The following is a 20,214-nucleotide window of genomic DNA, read 5'->3' on the forward strand; positions in this document are numbered from 1 at the left end:
AAAGCAATAGACAGCCCCCAACTTGTTTTGTCGGTGAAACAAGATGAAAACACAAACACAGATAGAAAGTAAACCAGACAAAAACTCATATGAACAATAGCAGAGAAAACTTAGCTTTAAGAAGGCAGGAACCAAACTGGAAACCAGAAGCCACAGTCAGGAGAAATCACCAGCAAGAAACTAGGGAGTTGGCTGCCTTAAATCCAATCAAAAACTCCTGATGTCCAATCGCAGTCCTCTTCCTCAGGTGGCCGGTCTCTGCCATTTAGATCAGCTTCATTACCTCCCTTCACCAACAGAGGGAGTCCAGATAGAGAACTCACTACTCCTCTGTCAGCACAGCCAGCTCCATAACCCTCACCAGAAGCCAGAGGCAAACCCGAAAATGAGCTCACAACAGCTGTGGCTGTGGGAGAGCGTTCGGAGAGGTGAGAGGTGCTGTGTGTGTGTGTGTGTGTATACGTACGTGTGTGTGGGTAAAGAGATGGGTGGTGTTATGTGTGTATGCGTGTGCTTGCGTGCGTGCACAGCACCGTGGGGGAACGTGCAGAGAGGTGAATAGTGGTGTGTGTCTGTGTGTGTATGTAGGTGGAGGAGAAGGCAATGATGGGGGTGATGGGGAGAAGGCAATGATGGGGTGATGGAGAGGGCACTATGGAGGTGATGGGGGAGAAAGCAATGATGAGGATGGTGGAAAGGGGAATAATGGGGGGTGAGGGAGGAGGAAAAGATGGAGGTGGTGGAAAGGACAATGATGGGGGTGGTGGGGGAGAAAGCAATGATGGAGGTGATGAAAAGGACAATGATGTTGGTGGTCGAAAGGACAATAATGGGTGGAGGGGAGGAGGAAATGATGTAGGTGGTGGAATAGGCAATGATGGGGGAAAAGGCAATGATGGTGGTGGAAACGGAAAAGATGGGGATGATGGGGGAGGAGGCAATGATGGTGGTGGTGGAATGGGCAATGATGGGGGTGATGGGGAGAAGGCAATGATGGAGGTGGTGAAAAGGACAATGATTTTGGTAGTCGAAAGGACAACAATAGGGTGGTGGGAAGGAGGAAATGATGGAGGTGATGGAATAGGCAATGATGGGGTGGTGTGGGAAAAGGCAATGATGGTGGTGGTGTAAACGGAAATGATGGGGAGGATGGGGAAGGAGGCAATGAACGTGGTGGAATGGGCAATGATGGGGGTGGCGGGGGAGAAGGCAATGATGGTGGCAGAGGAAAGGACAATGATGGGGTGGTGGGGAAGGAGGCAATGATGGAGGTGGTGGGGAAGAAGGCAATGATGGGGTGGTGGAGGAGAGAGCAATGATGGGGTGATGGGGGAGAAAGCAATGATGGAGGTGGTGGGAAGGGCAATGATGGGGGAGAAAGCAATGATGGAGGTGGTGGAATGTGAAATGATGGTGGTGTGGAAAAGGCAACGATGGTCATGGTGGAAAGGGCAATAATGGGGGTGCTGGATGAGGAGGAAATGATGGAGGTGGTGGAATGGGCAATGATGGGGTGGTGGGGGAAAAGGCAATGATGGTGGTGGTGGAAACGGAAATGATGGGGAGGATGGGGAAGGAGGCAATGAAGGTGGTGGAATGGGCAATGATGGGGGTGGTGGGGGAGAAGGCAATGATGGTGGCAGAGGAAAGGACAATGATGGGGTGGTGGGGAAGGAGGCAATGATGGAGGTGGTGGGGAAGAATGCAATGATGGGGTGGTGGAGGAGAGAGCAATGATGGGGTGATGGGGGAGAAAGCAATGATGGAGGTGGTGGAAAGGGCAATGATGGGGGAGAAAGCAATGATGGAGGTGGTGGAAAGGACAATGATAATGGTGTGGAAAATGCAACGATGGTCATGGTGGAAAAGGCAATAATGGGGGTGCTGGTGAGGTCGTGGAATAGGCAATGAGGTGGTGGTGAAAACGGAAATGATGGGGAAAAGGCAATGATGGTGGTGGTGGAAAGGGCAATGATGAGGATGATGGGGAAGAGGAAATGATGGAGATGGTGGGGAAAAAGGCAATAATGGGGGTGGTAGGGGAGAGGGCCATCATGAGGGTGGTGGGGGAGAAAGCAATGATGGAGGTGGTGGAAAGGACAATGATGGGGGTGGTGGGGGAGAAAGCAATGATGGAGGTGGTGGAATGTGAAATGATGGTGGTGTGGAAAAGGCAACGATGGTCATGGTAGAAAGGGCAATAAAGGGGGTGCTGGATGAGGAGGAAATGATGGAGGTGGTGGAATGGGCAATGATGGGGTGGTGGGGGAAAAGGCAATGATGGTGGTATTGGAAAGGACAATGATGGTGGAAAGGGAAATGATGGGGTGACAGGGTAGGAGGAAATGATGGAGGTGGTGGAATGGGCAATGATGAGGTGGGGGGAAAAGGCAATGATGGAGGTGGTGGAATGGGCAATGATGGGTTGGTGGTGAGAAAGCAATGATAGAGGTGGTGGAAAAGGCAATGATGGGGGTGCTGCGGGAGAAGGCAATGATGGGGTGGGGAAAAGGACAATAATGGGATGCGGGGAGGAGGACAATGAGGGGTGGGGGATTGGGAAGGGAGGAAGGGGGATTTATAATGGATTTAGGAACAGGGGGAGGTGGAGGAAGACGTTATTATCGCTTAGTATATAGTGAACTTGCTTATTATGTATAGCCCCATCCCTCTGTATATAGTGTAGTCACTTTTTATGTATAGCACAGTCCCTTAGTATATAGTGTACTCACTTATGTATAGCACAGTCCCTTAGTATGTAGTGTACTCACTTAGGCTGGTTTCACACTTACGTTTTTTTGCGCTGTTTTTTAGCGCAAAAAAGCTTGCGTTTTTTTCCTCTATCTTTTACATGGGTGCGCATAGGTGCGCCTACACATGCGTTTGTACACGTTTGTACGCGCACGCTTTTTTTGTAGTGTGCGCTTGGGGCGCACAAAATGCATCCTGTTGCATTTTTTGTGTGTCCGACTTGCCCAAAAAAAACGCATGCGCATGCAATGCGTTTTTTTACAGCCAAACACCCATTATAGTCTATGGGTGCGCATACGTGTAATGTGCACGTATGCGCAAAAAAGCATGCGTTTTTTTAAAAAATGCACCCAAACCCGCAAAAAAACGCACACAAACGCATGATGCTTTTTTATGTGCGTTTGCACTGCGCACAGTGCGCAGCGCAGAAAAATGCAAGTGTGAAAGTAGCCTTATGTCTAACACAGTCCCTTAGTATGTAGTGTACTCACTTATTATGTGTAGCACCATCATTAGTTACATAGTTTCCTCTTTGATCATGTAAAACACCATCCATTATTATATACCATCCTCTCTAGTTATATATGGTGCTGTCCTTTATTATATAGCTTCATCTGCTGTTATGTATACTGCTGTCTCTTACATAGTGTATTCTTGTTATTTTTGTTATTCCCAGTGCCCTCTTTTATTACATAGTCCGCTCTTTTGTTAGATATAAAATGACTGCTGATAGAGGAGCCGGTGACCAGACTACCAGTCCATCGTCTCCTTCATTAGAAAAGAAACTTTCCCATGCTCCTTCAGCCATCATTGCTTTTTATATCTAACAAGAGAGTATGGTATGTAATAAAAAAACAGGGCTCTATATAATCCAGTTTGTAAGGGACGGTGATGTACATAGCAAGAGAGGGCACTGTATAAGGGACAGCAATATACATAATAAAGGAGACTGTAATATACAGGGTGGGACATTTATATGGATACACCTAAATAAAATGGGAATGGTTGGTGATATCAGCTTCCTGTTTGTGGCACATTAGTATATGGGAGGGGGGAAACTTTTCAAGATGGGTGGTGACCATGGCGGCCATTTTGAAGTTGGCCATTTTGGATCCAACTTTATTTTTTTTCAAAGGGAAGAGGGTCATGTGACACATCAAAGTTACTGAGAATTTCACAAGAAAAACAATGGTGTGCTTGGTTTTGACGTAACTTTATTCTTTCATGCGTTATTTACAAGTTTCTCTTTGTTTACAGTCATTGACATGTCACAGAGGTTAACACGTGAGGAGCGGATAGAAATTGTGTTGATGTCTGGTGAATGCAGTACCCGGGTCATTGCAGCAGATTTCAATGCAAGACACCCTACGCAAGAAAACTGTCACAATTCCCATTTTATTTAGGTGTATCCATATACTGTAAATGGCCCACCCAAAAACGTTTGCATCATCACTGAACATAATGTTCTGTATATACTGAGGGTCCTGTTCCAATTTTTGTTTTGCCCATTCTGCAAATTCAGCGCACCGATCTGGGTCACCAACCATTCCCATTTTATTTAGGTGTATCCATATAAATGGCCCACCCTGTATATATATATATATATATATATGTATGTGTGTGTGGATATACTGTATGTAGCTTTGTCGCCATAAAAGGAGGGGGCCCAGACTCATTTCTTGCACAGGGGTCCCAAGCTGTCAGTGTCGGCCCCTGGGCTGTGCTGTGCCGCGTGCCTTTAATTAAATGTGCGCAACGCCGTCACTCTCTACCTGGTTCCTCCTAACTCCTCCTTTCTAGTCCTGCACTGCTCCCGGATGAACTGTCGGACTGGATCTGAATAAAGACGCCACGCCTCCTGGCTGACGTAGCTTTCCGGCCAGAGAGAGCAGTGTATTCTGGGCCCGGCCGTAAGTTGTTGCACATGTGAGGGCGGCTACCAGCTATTGGAGGCGGGGCGTGAAGAGCTAAGGCTGTGTGGGGACCCAAGACGGTGAGCTGGGCCCGGCAGTGAATTTTTTTTTTCTGGGGGGGTGGGACTTTTGCTATGGGGCCCCATGATTTCTATGTACGCCCCTGATCAGAAAGAAGGAATATGAGAAGCTGGAGGAATACAGGGCCTCAAAGGAGAACTGGAGAAGATGTGGAAGGTGAAGGCAACAGTGATTGCAGTGGTGATAGGAGCACTTGGAGCAGTGACCCCTAAGTTGGGAAAATGGCTACAACAGATCCCAGGAGCAACATCTGAGCTCTCTGTCCAGAAAAGCGCAAAACAGGGAACAACTAAGATCCTGCGCAGAACCCTCAAACTCCCAGGCCTCTGGTAGAGGGCCTGAGAATGAGAAAGGACAACAAAGACCACCCCCATTGGGGGGTGAGAAGGAATTTTTTTGGGTATTTGCCTGTGGGAGCTTTGCACCCGGACTCTTTGTTTTTTATTGTGTTGCTCTAAATTTTCTCTCTCTCTCTCTCTATACAGTATTTTCTTGTATATAGGGATCACTATTATAGTAGTTATATTGTACATAGGAGGCAATATTATAGTAGTTAAATTCTGTTAGATAGAGGGCAAAACTTTACATAATTAATGTACAGTATATACTATATGTGGTGTGTGTATATATATATATGTATATATACAGTATATATACAGTATATATGTATATGTAAGCAGCACACCATTTCGGTAGAGCAAAAAAACTGTTTTAATGGCCCATTTGTGCAACATTTCGGCTCTCTGTGTGAACCTTCTTCAAGGTGTCAAGAAGGCTCACACAGAGCCGAAACATTGCACAAATGGGCCATTAAAACACTTTTTTGCACTAAAGAAATGGTGTGCTGCTTCTTCATTTTTTCTATTATAAGTGCTGGTTCGCACCCAACTATTGTTATTTTTTTCAGGTGCTGTTTTTTTTTTTTTATATATATATATATATATATACATACTGTATATATATATATATATACATTAACCCCTTATTACCCCATATGCCACCGCTATGGGGTAATAAGGTAATAAGGGAGAGGCTAAGTGCCGGAATCGATGCATCTTCCTTTTCTGATGTGGCTGGGGGCAGATGTTTTTAGCCGGGGGGGGGGCAATAACCATGGTCTCTCTCTAGGCTATTAATATCTTTCCTCAGTCACTGGCTTTCCCTCTCTGGTGCAGAAAATTGCACAGGAGCCCACACAATTTTTTCCCGCGAATACATTCTTTTATTAAATACCTACAGCTCACAAATTTTACACACATATACTACTAACACTATTAGTCACTGACATACATAAATCTAACTGTTCTGCAATGGTTTACTGTATGTAAACCATGTCTCCTATCCTGTCGTCTTCTGTAATGATTTTTCAGAAGGCGACAAATGAATTAATGGCTATTCTACTATGTATCTTTCTATGAACTATAAAGATATATATATATATATATATATATATATGTGTGTCACTGACATATATATACTGTATATGTGACGCCCGATAGGACCAGGGGACTCAGTCCGGGCCTTAGTCAGTTCTTCAGGAGTTTTGACATCTCAGCGGTGATCCGGTCCGTGGCCTTGGGCATCCAATCAAATAAAGATGGGGAAGTTAGTTGAAATAAAGTCGTGAAGCCACCCGTGGTGTTCGGCAATAGGGAGATAGCCGACGCTGCTTAAGGAGGCCGCTGGGGCTGTTGGTGATGCAGAAGAGTTGATACAACTCTCCACGGATAGAGCTATGCCCCAGGGCAATTATAGTGTTAAAGATGTTGGTAATAGATGTAGTGCAGGGCAGATGATGCAGCAAATAATCTGAGGACAAATGGAGTGCAGTCTTCACTCTTTTACTCACAGTTCTTCCAGTTACAATCCCCAGCCAGGGTGCTGTGTCCTCCGGGTTGGTGGTCCAGCCAGCTCTCAGGTAGTTTGGGGTCCACTGTACCAGCACCCCCTTCTGATGTTTCTTTCCTAGCCGTCTCTATGCGTTGGCTCCCACTTCTTTTGCCCTGTGCCTTCACACACAGTGTCCCAAGCCAGCAGCCTCAAATCCTGTCGGGTGACGTTCTCTTATTTTCCTTGATCCTATCTGGCTGCCTTTTCAGCGAATGTGTATGGAGTTGGCTGTAGCACATACAGTCGCTACAGCCTCTGGTTTGCTAGCTGAGTCCTTAGGTTCTCCACTAGTCTGGGGCCGGTCCTCTACTGCGACCTGGTCCCTCCACCCGACTACAGTCGGCGTGGATTCAGGCGCCACGGGTGGATTCCTCACTTCCCGTGCCCCTAGGACCCCTTCTTTCTCTCCTCTCTCCTTCTGTCCCCAGCACCAACTGTCTTCCCTCCAAACGACTCCTGTTTCCATGACAACTCTCTCTGACCCCTCACCTTCTCTACTTCCTCCACCCACACCCTCTGCCTAGTTCCCCCTTGGCCTAGAGGGATCTGGTGTTGGATGCTAGTGTGTGGGTACTGGGTAGTGTCCCCTCCTTACCCGAGTACCACACCTCTGGCTGAGATGCAGTACCACTGTGGCGACTGGACCCTCAGGGGCGCCACATATATATATATATATACACACCTATGTGTGTACATGTAGTCCATCGTTTTTATTACAACATGTGTGATTTTACTGTATAGCCACATATGAATTGCTGGCTTTTCAAAAGACACCGGTGCGATTTTTTTCTCGCGCCCATTGATTTACATTGGCGAGTCTCGTCCAAGATATACAGCCATACGCAGCATGGTGCAATTTTTTTCTCAGTCCGATTTCAGCTGAGAAAAAAAATCGCAGATGAGATGTCACCCATTGAATAACATTGGTCCAAGAGCAATCCGTTTTTTTAACGGATTGCACTCGTCCTTATTTCTCGCAAGTGGGTATGAGCCCTAATGCTGTTCATATGTACAAGAATATACAGTTGCAACCAGGAGTTTACATACACTATGTAAAAAGACAAATATGCACGTTTTTCTCAATATCTGACATGAAATCAGAATAAACCTTTCCCGTTTTAGCTAAATTAGTTTTACTATAATTATTAATATTTGCCAAATGCCAGAATAATGAGAGAGGATGTTTTAAGGCATTTTTATTACATACTGCAAAGTCAAAAGGTTACATATACTAAGATTACTATGCCTTTAACAATTCTGGACTGCCCATATGATGATGTCATGTGTTTGGAAGTTTCTGATAGGTTTTTTTGGCAACATCTGAGTTAATTAGACACACACCTGTGAAAGTAGTTTAATGCACACCTGCAACACACTGCGTCTTTATGTAGCATCATGGGAAGGTCTCGAGAATTCAGCCGAGACATCAGGAAGATAATTGTGGACTTTCACAAGTCTGGCTCATCCTTGGATACAGTTTCAAGATACCTGAAGATGCCTCATTCATCTGCACAAACAATTATATGCAAGTACAAACAAGATGGGAATGTCCAGCATCATACCGCTGAGGAAGGAGATGGGTTCTGTGTCCCAGAGATGAACGTGCTTTGGTCCGACATGTGCATGTAAACTGTGTACAGTAGCCGTCCTAAACCACTGAGCATGTCCCCAGTCTAAAGGGTAAATACTGTATATGTATAGTTATATTTCATTCCTCTATATGTGTAAATGTGTTGTAATATATGTATCATACAGGGAAAGTGTACTATTAGTGTTAGTCCACTAGGTGTAGATAGGGAGCATAATGTAGGCTTGATAAGAGTGTAAATAGTTAACTGTAGGAGGGATCACTTTGGTTTGAGGAAGGGAACTTCCTGAATAGAGAGAGAAGTGGAGAGGACGCTCATAGAGATCAGGTGGGCTAATAGCCGGGGCAACTTAGATACCCCGTAATGTTGTGTTCAAGCAAGAGCCCAGATCCCTATGTTCAAGAATATAACTACTATAATACTGCTCCTATGTACACGAATATAACTACTATAATACTTCTCCCTATGTACAAGAATATAACTACTATAATACTGCCCCCTATGTACAAGAATATAACTACTATAATACTGCCCCTATGTACAAGAATATAACTACTATAATACTGCCCCCTATGTACAAGAATATAACTACTATAATACTGCCAACTATGTACAAGAACATAGCTACTATAATACTGCCCCCTATGTACAAGAATATAACTACTATAATACTGCCCCCTATGCGCAAGAATATAACTACTGTAATACTGCTCCTATGTACAAGAGTATAACTACTGTAATACTGCCCCCTATGTACAAGAATATAACTACTATAATACTGCCCCCTATGTACAAGAATATAACTACTATAATACTCCACCTATGTACAAGAATATCACTACTATAATACTGTCCCCTATGTACAAGAATATAACTACTATAATACTGCTCCTATGTACAAGAATATAACTACTATAATACTGCAGCCTATGCACAAGAGTATAACTACTATAATACTGTTCCTATGTACAAGAATATAACTACTATAGTACTGCCCCCTATGTACAAGAATATAACTACTATAATACTGCTACCTATGTGCAAGACTATAACTACTATAATATTGCTCCTATGTACAAAAATATAACTACTATAATACTGCCCCCAAGTACACGAATATAACTACTATAATGCTGCTCCCTATGTACAAGAATATAACTACTATAAAATCCCCCGCTGTGTACAATAATATAACTACTATAATACTGCTCCCTATGTACAAGAATATAACTACTAGAATACTGCCCCCTAGGTACACAAATATAACTGCTATAATATGGCTACTATATACAATAATATAATTACTATAATACTGCCCCCTATGCACAAGAATATAACTACTATAATACTGCCCCCTATGTATAAGAATATAACTACTATAATACTGTCCCCTATGCACAAGAGTATAACTACTGTAATACTGCTCCTATGTACAAGAATATAACTACTATAATACTGCCCCCTATGTACAAGAACATAACTACAATAATACTTCCCCCTATGCACAAAAGTATAACTACTGTAATACTGCCCCTATGTACAAGAATATAACTACTATAATACTGCCCCCCTGTGTACAAGAAAATAACTACTATAATACTGACTATGTACAAGAATATACTTACTATAATACTGCCCCCTATGTACAAGAATATAATTACTATAATACCGCTCTGTACAAGAATATAACTACTATAATACTGCCCCCTATGTGCAAGAATACAACTACAATAATAGTGCCCCCTATGTACACGAATATAACTACTATAATCCTGTTCCCATGTACAAGAACATAACTAATATAATACTGCGAATCCACAAAAGAAGAAACATAGCACTCATCGAGTTGAGGAAACTTCACACATATATTGACATATAAATCACATGTCGGGCCGGGGGAGTGACATAAGGAGTGCAGAAAGGCTGACAACGGCTGTTTCACGCTACACGAGCACTTCAACGGTTCTTTTGTGGATTCTGAGGATCGTCTGGTTCCAGGTCAAGCACCCGAGTCTACCAGTTGTCAGCTTCCCGCACACCGCGCACCATTCAGGAGTACACGGTAACAGCGGTGCCATCCGCATTTCTTCTTGATTCATTTATTACTATAATACTGCCAACATAAATAAGAATATAACTATAATACTGCACCCTATGCACAAGAATATAACTACTATAATACTGCTCCTGTGTACAAGAATATAACTACTATAATACTGATTCCTATGTACAAGAATATAATTACTATAATACTGTCCCCCTATGTACAAGAATATAACTACTATAATACTGCTCCTGTGTGCAAGAATATAACTACTATAATACTGCTCCTATATACAATACTATAATTCTGATCCTATTGTAGGGTTGTACTCACTCTTGTGCGACAGGAGGAAAAAGTTAATGTGGGTTTATTGCTTCACAAACCCAGAAGCACAAACAAAAGGTAAACAGCCTTTAGATTTCTCAAAAACAAAGCATAAATGTCCATAGCAGGGCTCTGCTCCACCAGGTCTGTGGGCACACAGGCTGGAGTAATGTGCAGACTCAGGCTCGGTCTGGAGCCACACACACAGGAGGCCTTTTCCCTCCCAACACACAGACCATGTGCCAAACAACAGTCTCCATTATATAGTCTGTAACCACACCCAGAGCTGAAGTATGTGGGTAGCCTGACCCACCCATTTCTCATAGCTACCCGCAACCCGGACCCAGGTGCACCAAAGAACATCTTAGTGCTTACGTGCACTAAAGAAAAATACTCCGGGTTACATCACAGAGAGCAGCCATCTCTGTGACACATACCTCCCATCGATTAGATGGCCATTAGCTGCCTTACACTATGTAGAAAAATATAACTGCTATAATACTGTTCCTATGAACAAGAATACAAAGTCCTGTCCGGAGGTATTGGTACCCTTGAAATTAGTACAGTAAAGCATTTCACCCAAAAATTATTGTAATTATAAATGTTTTATACACGTTTATTTCTTTTGTGTGTATTGGAACAATTCAAAAAATATTTAAAAAATAGGCAAATTGGACATTATTGGGCCTGACAAAATTGTTGGCACCTTTCCAAAATTGTGGGTAAACAACTTTGTTTCAAGCCTGTTATGCTCATTCAAACTTTCCTGTGGTAAGTAACAGATGTGAGCAATATGAAAATCACACCTGAAACCAGATACAAGGGGAGAAGTTTACTAAATGTTTGCATTGTGTGTCTGTGTGTGCCACACTAAGCATGAAGAACAGAAGGAGGAGAAGAAAACTGTCTGAGGACTTGAGATCCAATTTTGTTGAAAAATATCAACAATCTCAAAGTTACAAGTCCATCCCCAGAGATCATGATGTTCCTTTGTCCATGGTGTTCAACATAATCAAGAAGTTTACAACCCATGGCACTGTAGCTAATCTCCCTGGACATGGACCACAGAGAACAATTGATGAAAGGTTGCAACGCAGGATAGTCCGGATGGTGAATAAGCAGCCATAAAATACAGTTCCAAAGAAATTCAAGCTGTCCTGCAGGCTCAGGGTGCATGGGTGTCAGTGTGAACTATCCGTCGACATTTGAATGAAATGAAACGCTATGGCAGGAAAAGAACCCCATTGCTGACACACAGATATAAAAATCTAGGCTGCAGTTTGCCAAAATGTGCTTTAGTAAGCTAAAATCTTTCTGGGAAAGCATTTTGTGGTCATATGAGACCAATGTAGAGCTTTTTGGTACAGCACATCATTCTACTGTTTAACAAAAAAAAATGAGGCCTACAAAGAAAAGAACACAGTACCTATAGTCAAGTATGGTGGAGGTTCAAAGATGTTTTGGGGTTGTTTTGATGTCTCTGGCACACAGTCAAGGCATCATGAAATCTGAAGATTACTAAAGGATTTTGAGTTTCAATATAGTGCCCAATGTCAGAAATCTGGGTTTAGGTTCTAGGTCATGGGTCTTCCAACAGGACAATAACCCCAAACATACTTCAAGAAGCACCCAGAAATTGGTGGGAAAAGAGCACTGGAGAGCTTTGAAGTGGTCAGCACTGAGTCCGGATCTAAATCCCATTGAGTACCTGTGGAGAGATCTTAAAATTGCTGTTGAGATAAGCCATCTTCACATATTGGAGACCTGGAGCGATTTGCAAAAGAAGAATGATCCAAAATTTGAGTTGAGAGGTGTAAGAAGCTTGTTGTTGATTATAGGAAGCAAATGATTGCAGTTTTTACTCCAAAGGCTGTGCAACCAAATATTAAGTTGAGGATGCCAACAATTTAGTCTGGCTAATTTTTGGAGTTTTGTGTTAAATTATGTCCAACTTGCCTTTTTTTCCTCTGTTTTTATTGTGTTTCTCCAAAACACACAAAGGAAATAAACATGTATATAACAAAAAGTGAAATTGCAATAAGTTTCTGGGAGAAATACTTCATTATGAGAATCAGTTTCAAGAGTGCCAACTCTTTTGGCCATGACTGTACAGTAAATACTATAATACTACTTGCAGAGTGGTATGTAAAAGTTTGGACACCCCTAGTCAAAATTACTGTTATTGTGAAAAGTTAGGCAGGTTGAAGATGAAATGATCTCTAAAAGGCGTCAAGTTAAAGATTGTACATGTGCATTGTATTTTAGGCAAAAATAAATATATATTTATTTATTTTTTCATCTTTTGCATTTTAAAAATTGCAAAAATGAAAAAGGAAAGTCCTGTTCATCTGACATTTTTTCATTTTTCAAATAAGTGTGTTTGGAAATTCCTATCTACATACTATTGAATAGGCAGCATTGTATACAAAGATCGAATATAACAAATCCATTAATAATTGAAAAGGTTATGAATATGGGATGTGGTCAGACCCCATAGCAGTTCCCTGTATAATAGATGTATATGCTTTGTACCCTAATCATACTTAAACAAGGATCATTTTGACCTTTTTGGCCCAGGGGTCTATAAACCATTCTACATACCTGTATTTATGCCTACGGGCCATCCATCCTTTGCCCAAGGTCATCAATTTCCAGTCTATTATGGTCCGACTTTGCATATTTTATTAATTATCTTTATATGTATGTTTACTGCAATAGTTTAAGCCCCCTCAGGTCGAATCAATCCCCACCGCACTCTTTTCCACCACTCGCCCAAGCACGTTGATGAAGTCAATTGTGCATGATACAACATGGCTCTTTGTCTTCCTTGGAGCCCGTCCTGTTTGAAGTTGGGCCTTTGACAAATGTATTGTTCTTTTTAGATGCCCAGAGGGAAAAATTCACTTTGTTGTATGGAGTGACACACACACAAGCATTCTTCAGAGGTAGCCTGGAGTCTTGGATTTCCTTCCAGAAGACCGGTCCGACCAGTTGATCCAGGGATCGTATTCCTGAGTGGATTGTAGCTTCACAACTCATAGCCCTAGGATTGGTGTCTGAAAAAGGTAACATCTTACAGGGACAGCTGTGGCGGGCTGGCATGTGGAGAGGAATGCACCTGTGACATGTTGAGAAGCTGCGAGGACTTGTCTAGGAAGGTGGGGTGGGTGGCTGCCGAGGATTACACATCTGCCACAATCTGCGCTTCTTATTAGCCAAGGCTCCTAATTACAGCTCAGGAAATACGATTTCATCCGATGGCGGATTTAACAAGGACGTCCTCGAGTGCAGAAGTCGATATCGGCGGATTCGGCTGGCGTTAGTCTAATGTATATGATGGCTTCAGTTTAAAGCTTGTTATTTACAACGAGCATCAATATTAAGCGCTGGACTCATACAAATACTCGTTAGCAATTCGAAGATATCCGGGATCCATAAACGATAAAGATCAAACAATCAAAAGTCTAGAAGACTGAAGCAAAGCCTTCCAAGACGTATTCAAGATGGAAATTGCTTATAAGGGGGAGGACAGAGGAGTATCAGTCAAAGATGACAGCAGTGCTTCATCATTAAAGGGGTCCCTGACTTAGGACTCGTCCTCATTTTATGTGGTGGAAAAAGATTAATACACATAATACTTCAGACACTTGTCTGCTGAGCCATGTATCTAAATTTATCCTGTGTGATACTGTCTGCTGAGCCGTGTATCTAATCATATCCTGTGTGATACTAACTGCTGAGCTGTGTAACTAATCCTATTCTGTGTGATACTGTCTGCTGAGCCATGTATCTAAATTTATCCTGTGTGATACTGTCTGCTGAGCCGTGTATCTAATCCTATCCTGTGTGATACTGACTGCTGAGCTGTGTAACTAATCCTATTCTGTGTGATACTGTCTGCTGAGCCGTGTATCTAATCCTATCCCATTTAATACTGTCTGCTGAGCTGTGTACCTAATCCTATCTTGTGTGATACTGTCTGCTGACCTGTGTATCTATTCCTATACTGTGTAATACTGTCTGCTGAACCATGTATCTGATCCTATCCTGTGTGATACTGTCTGCTGAGCCGTGTATCTAATCCCATCCTATGTGATACTGTCTGCTGAGCTATGTATCTAATCCTATCCTGTGTTATACTGGTTTCTGAGCTATGTATCTAATCCTATTCTGTGTGATACTGTCTGCTGAGCTGTGTATCTAATCCTATCCTGTGTGATACTGGTTGCTGAGCCGTGTATCTAATCCTATCCTATGTGATACTGACTGCTGAGCTGTGTATCTAATCCTATTCTGTGTGATACTGGTTGCTGAGCCGTGTATCTAATCCTATCCTGTGTGATACTGACTGCTGAGCCGTGTATCTATTCCTATCCTGTTTGATACTGTGTACTGAGCTGTGTATCTAATCCTATCCTGTGTGATACTGCTGAGCTGTGTATCTAATCCTATTCTATGTGATACTGTCTGCTGAGCCGTGTATCTAATCCTATCCCATTTAATACTGTCTGCTGAGATGTGTATCTAATCCTATCTTGTGTGATACTGTCTGCTGACCTGTGTATCTAATCCTATACTGTGTGATACTGCCTGCTGAGCTGTGTATCTAATCCTATCCTGTGTGATACTGTCTGCTGAGCCGGGTATCTAATCCTATCCTGTGTGATACTGACTGCTGAGCTGTGTATCTAATCCTATCCTGTGTGATACTGACTGCTGAGCTGTGTATCTAATCCTATTCTGTGTGATACTGTCTGCTGAGCCGTGTATCTAATCCTATCCCATTTAATACTGTCTGCTGAGCTGTGTATCTAATCCTATCCTGTGTGATACTGTGTGCTGAGCTGTGTATCTAATCCTATACTGTGTAATACTGTCTGCTGAACCATGTATCTGATCCTATCCTGTGTGATACTGTCTGCTGAGCCGTGTATCTAATCCTATCCTATGTGATACTGTCTGCTGAGCTATGTATCTAATCCTATCCTGTGTTATACTGGTTGCTGAGCTGTGTATCTAATCCTATCCTGTGTAATACTGTGTGCTGAGCTGTGTATCTAATCCTATCCTGTGTGATACTGACTGCTGAGTAGTGTATCTAATCCTATCTTGTGTGATACTGCCTGCTGAGCTGTGTATCTAATCATATCCTATGTGATACTGTCTGCTGAGCCGTGTATCTAATCCTGTCCTGTGTGATACTGACTGCTCAGCCGTGTATCTAGTCCTATCCTGTGTGATACTGTCTGCTGAGCTGTGTATCTAATCCTACCCTGTGTGATACTGACTGCTTAGCCGTGTATCTAATCCTATCCTGTGTGATACTGTCTTCTGAGCTGTGTATCTAATCCTATCCTGTGTGATACTGTCTGCTGAGCCGTGTATCTAATCCTATCCTATGTGATACTGTCTGCTGAGCCGTGTATCTAATCCTGTCCTGTGTGATACTGACTGCTCAGCCGTGTATCTAATCCTATCCTGTGTGATACTGTCTTCTGAGCTGTGTATCTAATCCTATCTTGTGTGATACTGTCTCCTGAGCTGTGTATCTAATCATATCCTATGTGATACTGTCTGCTGAGCCGTGTATCTAATCCTGTCCTGTGTGATACTGACTGCTCAGCCGTGTATCTAATCCTATCCTGTGTGATACTGTCTGCTGAGCCGTGTATCTAATCCTATCTTGTGTGATATTGTCTCCTGAGCTGTGTATCTAATCCTATCCTATGTGATACTGTCTGCTGAGCCGTGTATCTAATCCTGTCCTGTGTGATACTGACTGCTCAGCCGTGTATCTAATCCTATCCTGTGTGATACTGTCTGCTGAGCTGTGTATCTAATCCTACCCTGTGTGATACTGACTGCTGAGCCGTGTATCTAATCCTATCCTGTGTGATACTGTCTGCTGAGCCGTGTATCTAATCCTATATTGTGTGATAGTGTCTTCTGAGCTGTGTATCTAATCCTATCCTGTGTGATACTGTCTGCTGAGCCGTGTATCTAATCCTATCCTGTGATACTGTCTGCTGAGCCGTGTATCTAATCCTGTCCTGTGTGATACTGACTGCTCAGCCGTGTATCTAATCCTATTCTGTGTGATACTGACTGCTGAGCTGTGTATCTAATCCCATCCTGTGTGATACTGACTGCTGAGTTGTGTATCTAATCCCATCCTGTGTGATACTATCTGCTGAGCAGTGTATCTAATCCCATCCTGTGTGATACTGTCTTCTGAGCTGTGTATCTAATCCTGTCCTGTGTGATACTGACTGCTCAGCCGTGTATCTAATCCTATCCTGTGTGATACTGTCTGCTGAGCCGTGTATCTAATCATATCTTGTGTGATATTGTCTCCTGAGCTGTGTATCTAATCCTATTCTATGTGATAATGTCTGCTGAGCCGTGTATCTAATCCTGTCCTGTGTGATACTGACTGCTCAGCCGTGTATCTAATCCTATCCTGTGTGATACTGTCTGCTGAGCTGTGTATCTAATCCTACCCTGTGTGATACTGACTGCTGAGCCGTGTATCTAATCCTATCCTGTGTGATACTGTCTGCTGAGCCGTGTATCTAATCCTATATTGTGTGATAGTGTCTTCTGAGCTGTGTATCTAATCCTATCCTGTGTGATACTGTCTGCTGAGCCGTGTATCTAATCCTATCCTGTGATACTGTCTGCTGAGCCGTGTATCTAATCCTGTCCTGTGTGATACTGACTGCTCAGCCGTGTATCTAATCCTATCCTGTGTGATACTGTCGGCAGCGACCTCTGGTTACACAGTGCTGTATTTGGGGTAGTGCGATCCCTTCTGTATTACATCAGTATGTTGGGACCGCCAGTTCTTGAGGTCACATGACTCATGTTGCCGCCGTCTGCGGTGTGATGAGTCAGGCGGCGCAGGCAGCACCTGGTCGTTGTCAGGTTAGGACCTGTCCATTGTCAGGAATAATAGGAGGACTCAGGCGTTATCCCGGACCTTCGCGCTCTCCTCCATTACTTCCACACTTAGAGCTCTAGGGCGCCTATACTTATGCATCCTCAACCATAGTGAAAAGGATCTCTGCTTGCTGCTGGGACATTGTTCTCTACATCCAATGACTATGCAAGTGTATCCAGATACACCTAGAATGTAATGAGGACTTGTTACAAACTGTCAGAGCCGGGGCTGAGAGTGCAGGACGGAGAGCACAGGGCTGGATCTCTAGTCACTGACAGCAAGCAGAAGTCTGGACAATTATGAGGAAACTACAGTTTTAGCTATGGAAGGAGGGGGGTTAAAAAGTAAATTTTCCAGTTGAGATTCATAATTTAAGTTTAAGGGGAGATTCATTTTTTTTTTCTAGCGCCTGGTCCCAACACAAGTCCTATTTTTGAAGGGTAGACAACTGAGACTATAATTAAACAAATCACTTTTATTCAAGCTATTTCATATTTACACAATGATCCGAGATACACGCATTAAAGGCAAACGCCCTCCAGTCATCACCCACACCCCAAAATTCTTCATATCTCCATTCCACACGGAGACCATGATAAAATATCAATAAATATATATTACAAACATGGGAAGAGGGCATCTGGTACCTCCAGTCTTTTTGGCAGTGGTCACGTTAAGTGTGGAAGATCCAACCAAGGACTGGTGGTCGAAGCTAACGTCTGGTGGGCTTTTGTTGAGAGGATGGGGAGTCTGCTGCTGCTCGGATTAGGAGCCATCGGGAGCCTAAGGCTTTTGAGAAATGGTCTTCTACTGAAGTGTAGGAGGAATGGCATGGAGGGGAGCAGGCACTAGGTTGGGGAGTGCAGGATTTGAGGCTTCTTTGGAAATGTTCTTCTACGTCAGGAGAACAGGTTCTGGGTGACCCTATAGAGGAGATCAGCGTAAGATTTAGGACTTGACACAATGCATGCAATGATTAGAAGTTAAGATCCCTAAACTAGGAACTTACATTGAGTATGAGAGTCTTGGAGAGGACCGGTCTTGTTTTCTGGAGGTGGACTTGTTTTGGGTCTGGAGATGCAGGTGATCACCGAAGGTCTCATCTGAAAGTGGTAGAAGCAAGGTTATATGAAGCAGAGCTTTGGCCAAGTGAACCCCAATGATGCTTCTATAGGTCATTCTTGGTCAACCGTGTGGACGTCACCCACCTGTTGTAGCATGGCCGGGGACACAATAGGTTTGTCCCTTGGCTTCTCCATCTTTTTGACCAAGGCTAGAGGTTGCTCTTCTTCAGTTTTTTTAGTCTCCTTCCTTTCCAAGAATCTTCGCTCAGGTATTAACCTTTTCAGGACATTTTGCAGGTCCACGTGAGAAGCAAAAACTTTAGGACTGGTGGCCTCGGCAGATAAAGGTTGTTTCTCTGCACACTTTATGTTAACTGGTGAATGAGAAGAATTGTCCCTGGAAGAAATTTAGGAATTGTTAGTTTGGCATCTCGAGGGGTTGAATTGCATATTTTTTTTACAAAACTATCTGAAGGAACGTTAGGGAAACAGAACCATTTGTTAAGAAGTTTTCTGGGGTGACACACACTTTGCGGATCTCCACGTAGGACAGAGGAGTAGCAATCTGCTGGTTTATGGTTAGGCGGTATTATTTTAATATCATATTTACCTGTTCTGGTGGTTGGAGGAACAGAGCCTTTTCTGAGGTTGGAGAGGATCTGGGCTCAGTTTTCGTTTGATGGGATATATTGGTATTCCGTGGGTAGACAATGGACGGTGCCTGTCCACATTGCGTGAACTGTGCTGCCCTGCAATGATATATTAAATATTAGTGATGCAAGATAATGAGGTCTTCAATGTGACAGGAAAAGTAGCAGTAAAGAAAAAAAGTCAACTCAACCCCAGGAGGCGGCCACCTCGATTAGAAAGTGGACCTTATATTGATCACCATTTTATGGTCAGTGTAACATTTTTGAAAAAAGCCATTATTAATATGGGGGGTGACCGTACAGGGAACAGATGGTACCCACCTTCTAGGATGTAGACTTTGAACCCGCTGGAGATTCCCATCGTGTACTGCAGGCTGGACACGGCCATTGTCACCAAGCTCCGAAATTACAGACACTTCTACCTGGAGCTGCACAGCGCTGGTTTTATATTTACCTGGATAAAAGGACGGCCAATCAGAGGAGGAGCTGCGCCTGGCTCCACCCATGTCCTCACCTGGATGATCGCATTTCAGAGCCTGCACCCCCCCTTACCACCTCACCTGTGTTGTCATCACCTACTGTGCAGGCTAATGCAATAAGCGACTGTTGTTGTATGCCAAGAAGTCGCCCCCCCCCCCGTACAGGAACGCTGTCCACACTTCTCCATTCTTCTCACCTGTATTTGAAGGCGTCAACGTCTGTGCAGGATACAAGCAAAAAAAATCATCAATAGTGGCCATATAACAGTACCCACTAATATCTCCATACAGTGACATATCGGTCTACTGACCCAAACATTGTCTCCATACTGTGCCCAAATAATCCCACCATATACTGCTCAATCAATAACTAGTGTTCCAGAACAGTAGCAGCCTAGCGGGCCCAATAATACCACCATATAATACTCCCAAGATCACCATACAGTTCCCCAATAATACCACCATTTATTGCCAAAGCAATGTCGCCAT

At 43.2% G+C, this 20,214-nt stretch overlaps 1 protein-coding gene and 1 long non-coding RNA gene across 3 annotated transcripts in view; one reads left to right on the forward strand and one right to left on the reverse strand.

The window, feature by feature from the left end:
* LOC141046732 (uncharacterized) overlaps positions 1 to 14,250 on the forward strand; it is a 35,945-nt gene extending 21,695 nt beyond the window's left edge. For both annotated transcript variants that reach the window (XR_012219640.1, XR_012219641.1), the window contains one exon: positions 13,475 to 14,250. This is a non-coding gene — a long non-coding RNA (uncharacterized lncRNA). The remainder of the gene's footprint in view (positions 1 to 13,474) is intronic.
* Positions 14,251 to 17,992: 3,742 nt separating this feature from the next.
* Positions 17,993 to 19,696, reverse strand: LOC141046731 (uncharacterized). The gene is made up of 5 exons (XM_073541361.1): positions 19,568 to 19,696; positions 19,207 to 19,345; positions 18,741 to 18,993; positions 18,542 to 18,635; positions 17,993 to 18,456 (listed from the first exon to the last, which is right to left on the reverse strand). Exons 1-5 carry the CDS (start codon positions 19,632 to 19,634, stop codon positions 18,245 to 18,247), a joined length of 765 nt encoding a protein of 254 aa, XP_073397462.1. The 5' UTR covers positions 19,635 to 19,696; the 3' UTR covers positions 17,993 to 18,244.
* Between the last annotated feature and the right edge of the window lie 518 nt (positions 19,697 to 20,214).

Source organism: Dendrobates tinctorius, unplaced genomic scaffold (assembly GCF_039654945.1).
Source record: "Dendrobates tinctorius isolate UK_male_01 unplaced genomic scaffold, ASM3965494v1 ptg000120l, whole genome shotgun sequence".
Taxonomy (NCBI): domain Eukaryota; kingdom Metazoa; phylum Chordata; class Amphibia; order Anura; family Dendrobatidae; genus Dendrobates; species Dendrobates tinctorius.

What these genes read in the sequence shown, in the direction of transcription:
- LOC141046731 (XM_073541361.1), bottom strand. Translation starts at nt 19,634, where the DNA reads ATGGCCGTGTCCAGCCTGCAGTACACGATGGGAATCTCCAGCGGGTTC. An exon ending in CAAAGTCTACATCCTAGAAG is followed by an intron (nt 19,346 to 19,567) that starts GTGGGTACCATC and finishes ATATCATTGCAG; the next exon opens with GGCAGCACAGTTCACGCAAT. An exon ending in CCAAGACTCTCATACTCAAT is followed by an intron (nt 18,457 to 18,541) that starts GTAAGTTCCTAG and finishes TCTCCTCTATAG; the next exon opens with GGTCACCCAGAACCTGTTCT.